This window comes from Empidonax traillii, unplaced genomic scaffold, assembly GCF_003031625.1.
Source record: "Empidonax traillii isolate 1590-97213 ecotype Southwest subspecies unplaced genomic scaffold, ASM303162v1 scaffold199:size790550, whole genome shotgun sequence".
NCBI lineage: Eukaryota > Metazoa > Chordata > Aves > Passeriformes > Tyrannidae > Empidonax > Empidonax traillii.
In genome coordinates, this window is record NW_020955392.1 from 360,181 (window position 1) to 374,478 (window position 14,298).

General features: G+C 40.0%; 1 protein-coding gene across 3 annotated transcripts in view; it reads left to right on the forward strand.

Moving 5' to 3' along the window:
- SEC24D (SEC24 homolog D, COPII coat complex component) overlaps positions 1 to 14,298 on the forward strand; it is a 44,899-nt gene that overhangs the window by 8,745 nt on the left and 21,856 nt on the right. For all 3 annotated transcript variants that reach the window (XM_027886980.1, XM_027886978.1, XM_027886979.1), the window contains exons 6-8: positions 768 to 889; positions 2,919 to 3,030; positions 4,220 to 4,347. In XM_027886980.1, the coding sequence (XP_027742781.1) occupies positions 768 to 889; positions 2,919 to 3,030; positions 4,220 to 4,347 (362 nt within the window). The remainder of the gene's footprint in view (positions 1 to 767; positions 890 to 2,918; positions 3,031 to 4,219; positions 4,348 to 14,298) is intronic.

Genomic DNA, 14,298 nt, shown 5'->3' on the forward strand with positions numbered 1-14,298 from the left:
TTTGTTATGTAATTGAAAACAAAGCATAAATGGAGAATCCCTGGTGGAACCGTGTCCATTCACCGTTGAATGTTCAGCTGATTGGAAAAACAAAAATTTCCTTTTTGTAGAAAGGTAAAGGTTTGCATTGTCAGTCAGTACATCTGAGACAGGCTCTGCTTTTGCTCAAAAGTTTAGCACTGTGATGAGACTTAAGAAAAAAAAAACGGAGATTAATTTACATCAGAAGCAGAATTGCTTGGTTAGTAATTGGTAGAAGCACGTACTACACAAAGGAGTTTCTCTTACTCTCTGTGAAGGTATAGGCTGCTCTCTGTCTTACAGTAGTGTCATAAGCAGCTTTCAGAAATGCTTTACTGTGGCAACAGCAAATTGCAACTAAATACAATTATTTCACCTGACATAGTGAGTAAAACAGTTATTTTGACAACTAAAAAGCCAGCCAACTAGACTAGCTTGCACTGATTGATGTTAGGGGAGAGATTCTCGCTGATGTAGTGGCCTGGGTTGTGTAGCTGTGGTCATCTCTGCTAACCATCCTACTTAATGTATACCCATAGAGTTCGGGACCAGAGTTGTCGCATGTAGTCTTATCCTTACCTTTAAAATACAAACTGCCTGAACCAAAGAAATCCCTTTCTTGTACTTGCTGAAAACAGAAGGGAAGGAGAAATTCAGTAAGAATAAATTTTATGGCGGAAATTGATGTTGAAAATTGATAATGGAACTTAAATACATTAAGTGACTTGTCATTTGTAACTCTGCAGCAAACTATGGTCCTCAGATGGCAGGATCTCAGCTGTCTTATCCTGGTGCTTTTCCTGGGGGTCCAGCACAGCTCTCAGGCCCACAGCAGAAGAAGCTTGATCCTGACTCTATTCCTAGCCCAGTAAGTCATGTGGCACTAATTTTTTATAAAAGTAACTTTCTGCTCCCTTTAGGATAAGGGAATGGCAGTGCTAACATTGTGTTCATTTGAGCTGGTAGGGGTTTTTGTAGCATAAAATTGTGCTTGCGTGGCTTGGTTCACAAGATATGTTCGAGTTTTTGCAGGTTCCTATTTACACAGTTTTGTACTCTGTGCTGTCAGTTTGGGATGAATTAGTGCACAAAGTTAGCTTGAGTACTGAAATTGCTTGGTAACTTTATCTGCCATGGGACATACTCACGACTCCAAATACTTTACTAGGAGCTCTCAAGTACTTTACTCTCTCTTAACGTGGCAGTGAGCAGTACTGAAGGGTTACTTGAATTCACTGCAGGAATCTCCCACTTCTGCTGAGGCAGGTTTGCTGCACAGGAAAAACATTTTTGCCAAAACCTGACCCTGTCTAGTAGTGAACAGTCTTGCTTCCTTAAATAGGGGTATTCTTTTGTAAAAGACTTGGTTTATCCAGTGATGGTTTTGATGTAAACCCCACAGAATTTTGGAAAAACACTTTTTGGCAATCCCTTAGGGGTTAATGTAACAACTGCAGTTGCCTCTGTTAAAGGCAATTTTCAAGTTAAATGTAACTGAAAACCATGGTGTAAAAAAAACCCTAAAGTGAGTGTCTGTATAAACAACAAATGCCCTCAAGTCAGTCATTCCTAGTGTTTCAGTGTGGTGCTTTTTACATTGGAAGGATAAAATGGTCTTGTCTAAGTTATAAAAAAAAATAAAGGGCAGGGGGAGAAGGAGGTCTGGCATGAAAACACGGGCTGATGTCTTGTTTCAATTCTGTATGTAGCATAAACAGCCTTGACTGTGACAGCAGTGTTAAAATAGGTTAAAAGGGTTGGTTAAGCAGCACAGAGGGGATCGAAATGACATGTTTAAAAGAAACACGATCTGGGTCAACGTCTGTAAAGGGCAAAAAGCTAATTCAGAATGAGGAATGAGCGTGGCCATGTGTATTTCTGTTGTTATATTTACATTATATACTTACAGTAGTGTTACCAGATAAATTTACTTCTTATCTGTAACCATTGTTGATTTATATTTCTCTTACATATGTTAGAGGTTGATATGTGCTCTGACAACATTTATGAAAACTAGCATCTGGGCTTTGTCAACAGTTATTTCCAAGAACAATGATATATTTAGGTCAGTTAGCTGCAGAATACTGTGGTACACTGATCCTTTGCAGAGCTAAGTCTGAAAGTGGTTTGCTTTCTTCAACCAGTGGACCTTTTTAGAGCAGAACCTTTTTCCTTCATATGCAGGAGTTAGCTATAAGTATACATGCCAAGGAGGGCAGGGAAAAGTAATTAAAGAGAAGATCTAATAAGCTCTCTGAAGAATGTCTTGTATATTTAAATTGCAGTACACAAACTTTATTGGGGGGAAAAAAAGTTACGGGCCCCAGACTATTTCCAGTGTGTTAGGAAATACCTCTTGGACATTGATCAATAGACTCTATGCAAGTAATTTTGTTTTTCTTCTCTGTTTGCTTTCCAAGAGAGGCTTCTGAACTTCCCTAGCTATTATTAGAAGTTCATGTGCAGTGTAAAGATGCAGTTCCGTGAGATACTGGCAGCAGTGGCAAAGCCAGTTTCAGAAATGCCCTGTCTCATTCCTCTTGCCTCTCACAGCTGTTTGGCTGCACTCTAAACAAGGTTGTGAGGGAAGAGGAGGAATAATGGTATCATCCTTGGATCTGATTTCTGGTGTGGAACAAAATACAGCTTTTTATAACTTTGGTTATATCCTGAAAAGTATCAGACTTCAACATGAGTGAGGGGCTGTGCAGAAGGAAGAGGGAAAGGAATTTGGGCAGTAAAGCCAGCTGCATTGAGAATTTCATGACATGATACAGTAAATGCTCTAAACGAGGCTTCATCCAGAGTGTCACTTGGTGCAGATATTTGCCTGTTTGTGAATGCAGCTGAATGCATGGCTTTCCTTTCTCATCCTGTTCTTGTTTCTTGTTCATCAGATCCAAGTTATTGAAAATGATAAAGCTGCCAGGGGAGGGCAGGTCTATGCTACAAACACCAGAGGACAGGTTCCTCCTCTCGTCACCACCGACTGCGTAATCCAAGACCAAGGTAACTGTCCTTACTGATTTGGGAATCTTTCTAGATGAAATCAAATACAATTGGGGGAAAAAAAAAAAACAAACACAAAGTTGAATTCTTGCACCTTACATCTCCTGTACCTTTGCTGGCCTTTAAACTTTCCAAGGTGTTACATTTCAAGTTGAAAATCCTTTTTGTATTCTTCTGAAGCTGTAGAAGATGGACACTGGAAGAAACAGTGAGCCTAGACTCTAGCACTGTTGTATTTTAAGATACAAATTTTAAAAAGTTCTCTTCAAGCAACAGGAGCAGTGTGCAAGCTGTCTAGTTGCCTTACACTGGCCAAAGGAAAAATGTATCTGCCTTTGCCTCTGCCTAGAGCCTGGAAGTACAGTCTTGCATGTGCTGCTCTTGACAGCAGATTCGGTATTTTAATACAGGTTAAACCGATGGTATTACTCAGCCCAACAGTAATTTATCAGTGCTGGGATAAATGTATAAAATATACCAACACGTCAAGATTTTTTTGGCATTGTCTGAGAATGGGATAATGCAGTTCTGATGATCCAGGAAATTCCTTTCAAGAAACTGAGCAGAGCTGCTGCTTGATAGTACAAGAGGGAGCACGAGCAGGCTGATTTCTGAGCTCGTGTCTCCTTGCAGTGCTCATCTGTAGTGCACAGCACAGTTTCTCCCTGAGGGGCCTGGGCTAAGTGTGTTACTCAAAGTGGTGTGGTGACTTCAGCATACTGTATTTTGCAGTATAAATGAACATGGTGATTTTAACACAGATACACTTTTTTTGAATCACAGCTAACTCATTAAAGCAGTCCTAACAGTTGGTATGTCTGCCTCATTCCTTTATATAAAGTGCTGATCTTGGGGGGGATATAGTACATATTTTTTCTTAAGATCTAAGGTATGATAGGTTTCAAACTGATCTCTCCTCACAAATAATTGTTATGGTTATTCTTGATATGTTTAAATCTCTACTTCAAACTCAAACAGCAAGGAAAGATTTAACCATAGGGAGTGGTGATGGGCTGACATATAAAGAGGAAAGGTGGGCAAAAAGCCTGCATGAGAGGGGAAAAAAGCGTGTATTTAATGTAACATACACACTTGTTGCTTGATGTTGTTGTTTTGATCTTTCTGCTCTGTGTTGGGGTGGGTGGGTTCCTTCTCCCAGCCCTTCATTGTGCTGTGTTGGGTGTTGCAGGCCACGCCAGCCCTCGTTATATCCGGTGTACCACCTACTGCTTCCCGCTGACTTCAGATATGGCCAAGCAGACCCGTATTCCACTGGCAGCTGTCATCCAGCCTTTTGCTAATGTCCCACCAAATGAGGTAAGGGCTACCTGAATATCAGGCCCATGTGGTTTTGTCCTTTAAATATTGCAGACTTGTTCTTCTCTCGTCAGGTAAGACCATAGAGAGATGGCAGAAGAGTATGGGTCATGATGCAATTTGAAGGGATAAAAATCTTCATTTGGAGAAAGTACAGGAGTGATGAGTCTGTAATCTGAACTACATCTGTTCCCACAACTATCTTTAGTTTATGCCAGCTTTGTTAGCTGCTTGCTCTGCTGGAGCTCTGTAGGTGTGGGCAAAGACATTAGAAAATGAGTAGGACCTCCAACTGTATCAAAGTAATTTTAAGATGTGGAGAGTTGGATTCCAAGAACAGCATTTTTCCACTGACTTCTTTGCAAAATAATTTAATTGCACAGCAGACCAAGATAATTGCATTTTCTGCTTGGATGAACTGAGTCAGAGAAAGAAGACAAACGTAACCACCCATTTTTGGCACTCTTTTGGAGGCATTACCTAGTCAGTTCCTTTTCTTACATGACCATCTCTAACAGCCTTTGATATTCTAAGCATACCCCTAGTTCTTCTGCAAAGTGTTTCTGCAGGGTGACAATATTCTGGGGTCTTGAGACAATTACCCAGGTTTGCTGGCACCCCCGAAGTGTTTTGTCAATGCATTTCACTGCATCATCTGTGGGATCATCTTTCTTGTTCGTCAACTTCTGCTTCTTCTGTTGCACAGCTTCTAAATTCTGCAAGGTCTGCAGAAGGCATTTCTTTTTTGTGTCCTACACTGATTTACTGGGGAAAAAACGAGTGATTTCATGAAGGTGTAGCACATGATTGCATCTTCCGGAACTCCTCACAAAATGCATGCACAGAAAAGCTTAATTAAAATTGCTAAGACCTTCAGTGCTTGGTTTTGCAGGCTTTGGTTTTTCTCTTTGTTTTATTACTTGTAAATTCTTAAGTGTTTTGGGTTTTTTTTAAATATATGTTGGAAAAAAGCAGATGTTGTTCTTTATCAGGATGGATAACTTCCAGTCCAGCAGATCTCTGTAGTTTGAATTAAGAGTATTATTTTAACAGGGAAGTCTGTAGTTATCTTCTCTGTGGTCCCCAGGGAAATAGGATGTATTACTCACAGTATTGCAGATACAGAGTCTCACCATTTGTCTGCTAGACAGCAACTTTGGGTTTCATTCCAGTTTTGGAGGGGAATGTGCAGACTTGGCTTGTTGCCCCCTGCATTTTCTCCTAGATGAAACTCCTGCTGTTGCTTCTCCACCCTTCCACTTTATCAGCCAACCTTTACTCTTTACCACCCTTTATCCCAGTTTCTGTGCCCAGGTGACACCAAGTCCACTTTGGTGCTGGCTCTTCATTTGTTCATCTTTCACTTGGAGTCTGCCTCTCGTCCTTTATGTCCCTTGTCTCTGCATTGTGTTTGGACAGGATGAACAATGAGCTTCTAAAATCTAAAATAAATTAGCAGGACATCCAAACGCTTGTGCTTGGCCAAGTTCAGGGGGGTTTTCCTGGGGTTGGCAAAAAGATGTGCTCGGTGACCCACCCCTTCTGAAGTGTCAGTGCTCACAAGCTGTTGGAAAGGTCAGTGGGGCTCATTAATCTGTAAAGAGCAGTGTGTTTTTCCCTAGCCTTTCTCTTGCAGGAGGCTAAGAAAGCTCTGAAAAATGTCTCTCAAAATTGGCAAAAGCCCAGCGTGGAAAATTTTAGTCAGAACAATTATAGCTTGGTAAAGTTATAAGAATTAAGGAGATAGAGTAAGAAGCGCTGGGCAGCCTTAGCTGAGGCAGTTTTTCCAAGGCTTGCCTCTGCCCTTTGTCTTCACTGCTGCTGCCAAAATAAGATCTTACTTTTAAGTTCTTCTAATAAAAGTGGTCTTCCATATGGGATTTATAACTACTTTAATTCTGAAAAGCCACTTAATTTGAAAGAACTGGGCTTTTTATAGAGGTAAAATACATTCAGGGGCTTACTCGTGCTTCTGAACTTCCTAGTATGGTATGTTCTGCCTGAAACTAGTGACTGCAAGGCACAGAATGTTCTTTGTTTCAGAATATCTAGCCTGTCTTATGCATAGTACCTTTTAACAATGCCTACAGGTGATGTTCACATATTACAGGACTACAAAGTGGAAATCTGATTTCTTTATTTCTTGATAAACAGTGTATTGTACATAACCTTAAAATAATGTGCTCTTTTCTTCTTGCCTTTTGTTGCATAATTTCCTTTTATTCATGTTGGTTGCAGCTTCAGCTGCAGATATGTCTTGTTCTTTGCCGTTTCTGACATACTCAGTGTCAGAATTTCAGTTCTGTTTCTTTTCAGAGAGGAGGAAGAAAAGCAATGGCTACAAGGGTTTAGTGGACCATGGGTGGGAAATGGCCACAACTGCTTTGTGCAGCTGGTGAGATGGGTGGGAACAGCTGAGACACTGACCCATCTCACTTGAACTGGGAGGACTTGAGCGGGACTTCAGCAGACGTAATCCATTATGATGCATGTTACACACTCTGCCTTTCTGGGTTGCTAAAGTCATACTGAACAAGCTCTGAGCTAGTGAGGTCATCCAAGTGACAGATTTATGAGTGTTCTATAACTGCAGTTCATCATCACTTAGAGATGAAGATGAATCAAGAGCAGTATATAAAATACATTTGAATTTTCAGTGGTCTATTGCCACAGATTCATGTCTATATGTATTTTATTTTTTACTTACGCTATTACTGTACTAAGACAGAAACAAAAGAGAAACCATACCTTGTTCCCCTTTCTGGATAATATGAGGATTGATTTTTGTTGCTTTGTATGTAGCATTTGTTGTGTCCACATGACCTAAATAATACCAAAAATATCCACTCCTATCCATGCCTTGGCTGACACTGTGTAATCTGAACTGCAGCAAAAATTTAGATTAAAAAAAAAAGGAGAGAAATAACTGGCTATTGACACTGATAAAATGAGATTTGTACATGAGGGGGAGAGCACAGCAACATTTAGCAGCATTTTCTTCTGTCAATTAGATACTGTTTATTTGACTCTGTTCAGATTTTACTCTGAAGAATCAATAGTGCTCCAGCTGACAGAGGCTGGAACACTTCCTGAAGTTTTGGAATTAATGGCTGTAATGATTTCTTTTTTTTTTTTTTTTTAAATAAGCTGTCAATTGCATTCATAGTAACAGTGGTCAACTGGAAATTGAACTCTGAGGATTTGCTTCCATTGCCTAAAAACATGGGGGGGATGGACATAAAAGATCCTGGGAACTTTCAAATAGGAGTTTTAGGTCAGTGACTTTGAAGATCCAAACTGGAAAGGGTAGTTTGGGATTTTAGCAAGTCTAAAAGGCAAATTTAAGTTCCTTAGACACTGGGTTCTTTTCACCCTGTAAATGGGACATCAACCAAATGGAATGTCTGCACACAGGGACTGGTGTCCTGTCTCCAAAAGTGAAGTGTGAATATTAACATACAAAGTGATTTTATTTATTTTTTTTTAAACTAATATCTGAGAAAGAACTGTCAGGAGCTGAGAAATGCACAGACTTTAACATGGACATCTGAAGAGGTGTAGACCAGATATCTCTGTTTTTAATAAAGAATGGATTACAAATTGTCTCTGAGAGAAAATAACACAAAATCATGGTAAAAACATAAGGGTGTTAAATGAAAGATCTCATGCATATCTTTGAATAAGTATAAGGTGTTTGGGGAGAACCCCAAGACAAGGAGGGTTTGGTCCCTGCAGGGAGATAAAATAAATTCAAAATGTCACAAATGTAGTGGAATGAAAAGATGAAGATGCTGTTGCTTCATACCCTGCAAAAAACTCTCCAGGCAGCTGAGACCCGATGGAGTAATATCGTGTCTGAGAAGTGTGACAACATCTAGAAGGGTGGTGGATTTCTTAAAATGACATTCTGAAGCTGAGGGGACACAAGGCCGACATAAGTGAATGCAAGGGAAGACATAAAAATATACCTGTCCAAGAAGGCTGCAGTATCAGCCTTCACATCAAGTTGTGGTTGAAAGAGTAAGAAAGTTCTAATGCTGCTAAGATGCAGAATTGTAACCTGGTAATGCTGCACAATAAAAACATGACAGAAAAGCCAGTGTCAAAATTCAGATAGTAACTGGAGAAAAGATCATAAATGAGGCTTTAATTCAGAAATGTTTAATTACATGTGAGAGTGAATTTAAGACATAAAGTGGTGACCCTTAATTAGAGATGCCTGTAGGGTTGTGTTCGGATCCCAAGAACAGGTAAGCTACCAGCACTTGGCATGTAGGCACTGAGCTTCAGAAGACCAAGTGAAAGGGATTTATTCAGGAAATCCCTGAAGATGGAAGTTAGAGGGACAAAATCCAGGGAGGCCATGCACTTTGCTGCAAAAAACCTGAGCCAATCTAGAAAATTCTAAACTAGTGAATATTACCCATGCACTATATATCATTGGAGACAAAGGCTGTTAAAATATTCATACCTTACCTCCCCTGCCTAGTGTCTTGACAGCACTAGGCATTTCAGAATCTTATCTTTACCAAGTCCTAATTTATTATTTCTCAACAGTAACAGTCCATTTTCACTCTCCTGATTTGGATGATCTATGGAAAGTATTTGTTTGTTATAGATTGAGAATACAGTATCATTGTTTGACAGAACTTATTTTTAGTCCACCAGTGCTTTAGCAACAGTCTATAAAAATAAAACAGCTCTCACAGTTATCATCAGAGACCAAACCCTACATGAATTTGTTTTGGAGATGTATGAATGTTTCCAGACCCCGAATAAACCATGTGATCTTGATTTAACATTTAATACTACTTGCTAAAAAAAAGTTAGTTAAAAGAGTATTTCACATTGTAAAATCAAATATAAACAACTCCAAATAATTATCCCTAGCTTGAAATATTTAAATATCTAAACTGCCGCCTTCTTTGCTCCTTAGTAGTTTTGTCATTGTTCTCTGCCGTGATCTTTCCTATTTATTTGAATCTGTTTTTTTTAGAAATAGTTGTTGATGGTAATCTAATATTTCACTTTTCAGTTAATTAAATGCTTCTCAGAAATGCTGTTGTTCCTGAGCTAAAAGCTGTTGAACCTTTTCAGAGGAGTGAACTTTGAGGAGGAGCAGTGCAGCTGAGCTGCTTGGAAGGCCCTGGTTTTTACAGGGATGATAATATGGTTTCCTAGGTAGAGTTGCATGGTTAGCAAATTGACTGAGGTGAATAACTAGCATGTGATGCAATGTTATAAATGTCTTTTTTTTTGTGTCAGGAACAAAGACAAGTGACTTTGTGAATTTTCTTTTGGATCCCCCCTATCTCCTTCTTTAGTTTTAACTAAGACGTTCATACATTAAACAAATATGAAGAGTTAGGGAAATCCCCACCTCCTGCAACGCACCTTGGGCTTGCTGGGACTCAGGTTCTGCTGCTCCTGTTCTGTAGCCAGTGAGAAGGCTAAGCAGGCTGTAGCCTTAGTTTGAAGCACATGTTTATATAGACACAACATTTATTAGCAGTTATGTGCAGTTATGGTTTGAGGAGGGTGAGAAATGCATACGAAATGATTCCAACTAAACATCTTACTGGTGGCTCCTGTCTATTAGGAATGTGTTAAAAGGCTCACATTGGAGAACAGATCCTTGTGCTTGCTGATAACATCTGCCCACTGTAAAAGCCATCATTTGAATGTTACCCTTTGATTTCTGACTTATTTCATTACTTATTCACAGGAACCTGTTATCCCAAATAACAGAAGAGCTTAGCTCATTTAAGGGCTTTTGCTTAGGGATTCTATCAGAAGACTCTTTTTTTCAAAAGGATTGTATGAACTTGGGCATGCTTATTGCCATGGTGGTCAACCCTTGACAGAGTTCAATAGATCTCTGTCATGACATCCCTTCATAAAAGCTGCATCAGCTCTTCCTCTGCATATCTTATTTATCCATGTGTCTGTTTATCTTCTCTTCCATTGCAATATCTGCCTGTTTGCCTTCTGTGGAGGTAATACTTGCTAGTCTGTAGCTCTGGGATCACCCAGAATTTCTTTTTCCATTACTGCCTTTCTTCCTTTTGGGCACTGCAGCTAAGTTAAGCAGTTGGTTTTATGAACAGCTCAGCAGTTCACTCTGAGTTTGTTTAGACAGTAAAACTGTCCATACTACCTGCAAGCTTTTTAAAACTATCCAATGATGATAGTTTTTAAGGAAATTTTTTGAAGAGAAGTTTCTGAAAGAGCAACTGGTGACATGTCTGTCCTGCTCTCTGTATTGATTGTGTTGCATGTTCTGGTCTCTGGATTGTCCAAGATCCAGCAGAGAATGATTTTGTCCATGTCTTTGGGGCACACTGTCCAAGTCCTCTGTGCTGGTCCACAGTGAGAGTAGCAGCCCTGCACATGTGACACACCTTCATACATGTGGTAAATGGGAGCCTAAGCACACACACATCTTGCAGTTACTAAAATAAAACAACTTCCAAAGCATCCTTGTTGGTGTCCTCGTTTGGGAGAGAGCAGTGAGGCTTCGGGCTCGTAGCTCTGAGTCTACCTGGAGTATGGTATTGGACAGGTATTTGACAGTCTTTTTATTTGACAGTTTCTCAGGCAATGCTATTTTACTTCAGTTTCTCAACTAGCTGGTGCCAGATTAATGTCTGGGGGTTTTGTTTAGCTCCGCTGGGGTGTCAGCCTGCCATCCATGGGATGGAGAGCCCAGAACTCTCAAGCATCTGCAGGTGCTCACCCAGAAAGTCTTATGCCACCCTGAAGGCCTTGCCTGTAAGCTTGCTTTCACAATGCCTAATTTAGAGGTGCCCAAATCCTGCATTAGATGAGGCTTTCTTTATGGAGTGTGCCTGTGCTAGTCTGCATTTGGTAGTAAATAATTTGGAATTGGATTGCTTCCCAAGACTTCATCATGGAGCAGAAAGATTTTTGTTGCGCTGTTGGAATGAATGTTCAGAGCCAGGTTTAGCAATGGCTTTTGCAGCAGAACTCTTCCTAATTGAAGTAAATTTTCTGAGTTACTTTTTTCTACCTTTTTGGTTTTAGTGTACTTTGAAAAATAGGCCTAAAATGTACCCTCTAAAATACTTGTATGTTGGTCCATGCACCACTGTTGGTATGGTAAGGATGTAATTCTGAAAGAGATGAGGACAGTGACTTGAAAATCTGACATTTATATAAACCTTATTCATATTGTAATCAAAATTCCTGACTAATTTTATACAGACTTGAAATTTAGACTGGGAAATGCCTTTATAAGGATGTTGTAATTGGTTTGTGCTAAGTTGGATACTCTGACTGTCCTGTGGAATTGTAGCAGAAGAAGAACCTGACTATGCAACTGTACATAGAGAAAGAAAAAAATTAAAAGTAACAGTTATATGCACTTAGCTGGCCAACAATATTGACAATTTGTTTTGCCATCAAAGATGACACTCAAGCAAAAAATTACTTTGCCTATTGCTCTCTAACTGCAAAGGGCTGCTTGAATGGCATTTGCCGTTCTGTGTGTGCATCGTCCTCTGCAGACTGCATTCCTCAGATGGGGTTGGTCTCATCTTAGCCACTGGCCAAAGCTGATTGTTGCAACAGCAGTAAATGAAATATTGTGAGACTGTGCAAGCTCTAACCTTAATCTGCCAGAGATGTTACTCTGTTACCTTGGAAACTTCACAGTCAGAACACGCTCATATTTTAGGAGCGAATTTAGGACTTCAGGAGGAAAGGTTTATATTTTGCTCTTTAAACTGGACTTGTTACTGTGTTTTCAATTTACACATAATTTACTTATCCACACATATTACTTCAAGGTTGTGTGTTGGATGCCACTATGTAAATCGTGTTACTACATTACAGTTACAAACCCATGCTTGCTAAGCAGAGGCATAGATGACATCAGCCCTAGAGTGAGGGTCAGAACAGGTCTGTGTGTCCTTAGCTTAGGTCAGCCAAGCTCCACACAGCCACTCCCGCACTCCCCCACCAGTGGGGTCAGGGAGAGAATCAGAAGGCTGACAGCTGGAAAATTTTGTGAGACAAAGTTTATTAGGGAAAGCAAAACCTGTGCATGTCATCAAAGCAAAACAGGGAATGAATTCCTGCTTCTCATGGTGTTCAGGTTGTATCCACTGCTGGCAGCTGTTCAGCCATCTCCAGGAGGCAGAGCCCCATCATGCATGGGAAAAAAATTATGGGAAAAAAGTCCCATCATTCCAAATGCCTCCCACTTTATATCCTGAGTGTGATGTCACATGGTCTGGAATGTCCCTTTGGTCACTTGGGGTCACCTGTCCCAGCTGTGTCTCCTCCCAACCTCCCAGGCACCTCCAGTGTCCTCCCCAGCAGAAAAGCTTTCTGCTCTGTGTGATCCCTGCCCAGAAATAACAAAAGCATCTCTCTGTCATCAACCCTGTATTCAATACAAATCTAAACCACAGCCCCACAGCAGCCCCAGTGAGAAAGGTCACTGTGCCCCAGCCAAACCAGCACACCTCATAACTCAGTTCCACACTGCCCCTTACTTGGGCCATTCACTTGTAGCTCAGTGGGAATAAAAGAGAAGGAGGGTAGTTGCATGCAAATATTCTTGATGGTTCTGGAGTCTGCTTGAAGCATGCCAGCTACCATAGTAGCAGGAGTATCCAGGGAAGAGAGACTCAGAGCAGGAACATCCCTATCTGATGTGGTATTTGTGAAGTAACAGTTCCTACTGACCTTCAAAACTAACATTGAAAAAAGGATTTGACTTTTATAAAGGGCATTAAACCCATCCCAGGTCTCCGTGCTACAGAGGTGAAGTTATTCAGTGCTGTTTTTTGTTCACATTACAAAAGGTCTCCTGGTATTTTCCAAGTACTCCTGTGGCAATCAGCTCTGGTTGGCTTGGGAATGCAGCAGGGCAATTTAACCATGCCCAATTCTCTCTGATTTCAGTGAAAATAAATTAATTAGCCTTAGAGGCATGTTTACTAATGAACAGTGTCCAAGAAAGCCTGCAGATAGGCAGAACTATTTTATTCATCTCCAATTAAAAGACTCTTAAATGTTTCTATGATTTTTTTTTTCTAATTAAAGTTTCTTTCTTTAATATATTTAGCTGTGTAAGAATAGGAGCAAGAGAGTTGCTGTTGTGAAAGTTCTCAGGAATGAAAACATGAGTAGACAGTTTAAAAATTCACAGTAATACCTCAAAAGAGAAACAGCTCTAGTTTTTTGAGAAGAAAGGAGACCCTGCACTCATTAGACTTTCATGCATGATCCTAAGTCAGCAATTGCTTTTCTCTCCTACGAAAAATGTTATATATTATGTATTTGTGCACACATCTGTCTATCCACCTATATATGTATGTGCATAAAAGGTTTAAAAAACCATATATTTGATCTCTAAAGTTGATAAAAGCCCAGCAGGCGAGAATGGACCTGAAATCCAAAGTGGGGGTTTGTTTCCGTGCTTGCTAAAAGGTTGTGAATAACATTATTAATGTTCTTCTGATTCAGAATTTCATCTGGGAGAAGTATTGCTTCTGAGGTCACTACACTACATTTGAATTTATACATAAACTTAAGTATTAGTTCTCTAAACCCCAAGCTGCATATTCCATGAGTGCTCTTTATTGCCTGTGCTAAGGATGTTCTAGAGCATGTTAGAAATGGTCACAGCTTTGTTTGCATTAGGTGGTGCTTGGCCTTCTAAAACACAATGGATATCCCAGTGTGCCCATTATCTTTGTGTGGTACAGGCTGTGCCTGTGTTCTAACTGTGCTGTCAGGTTTATCATTTACTTAGCATTCTTCAAAAATTCATGAGAGGATAAACTTACCTTGATATGACCATACAGTAAGGGACTGGGCTTGTCATGAAGTCAGTAGTAACAGTATTTAGTGCCCAAATTCAGTCTGCTGTTTTGAAGATCCTCTAGAGTTCTCCTCAAGTGATTTGCAAAAAATAAAAAT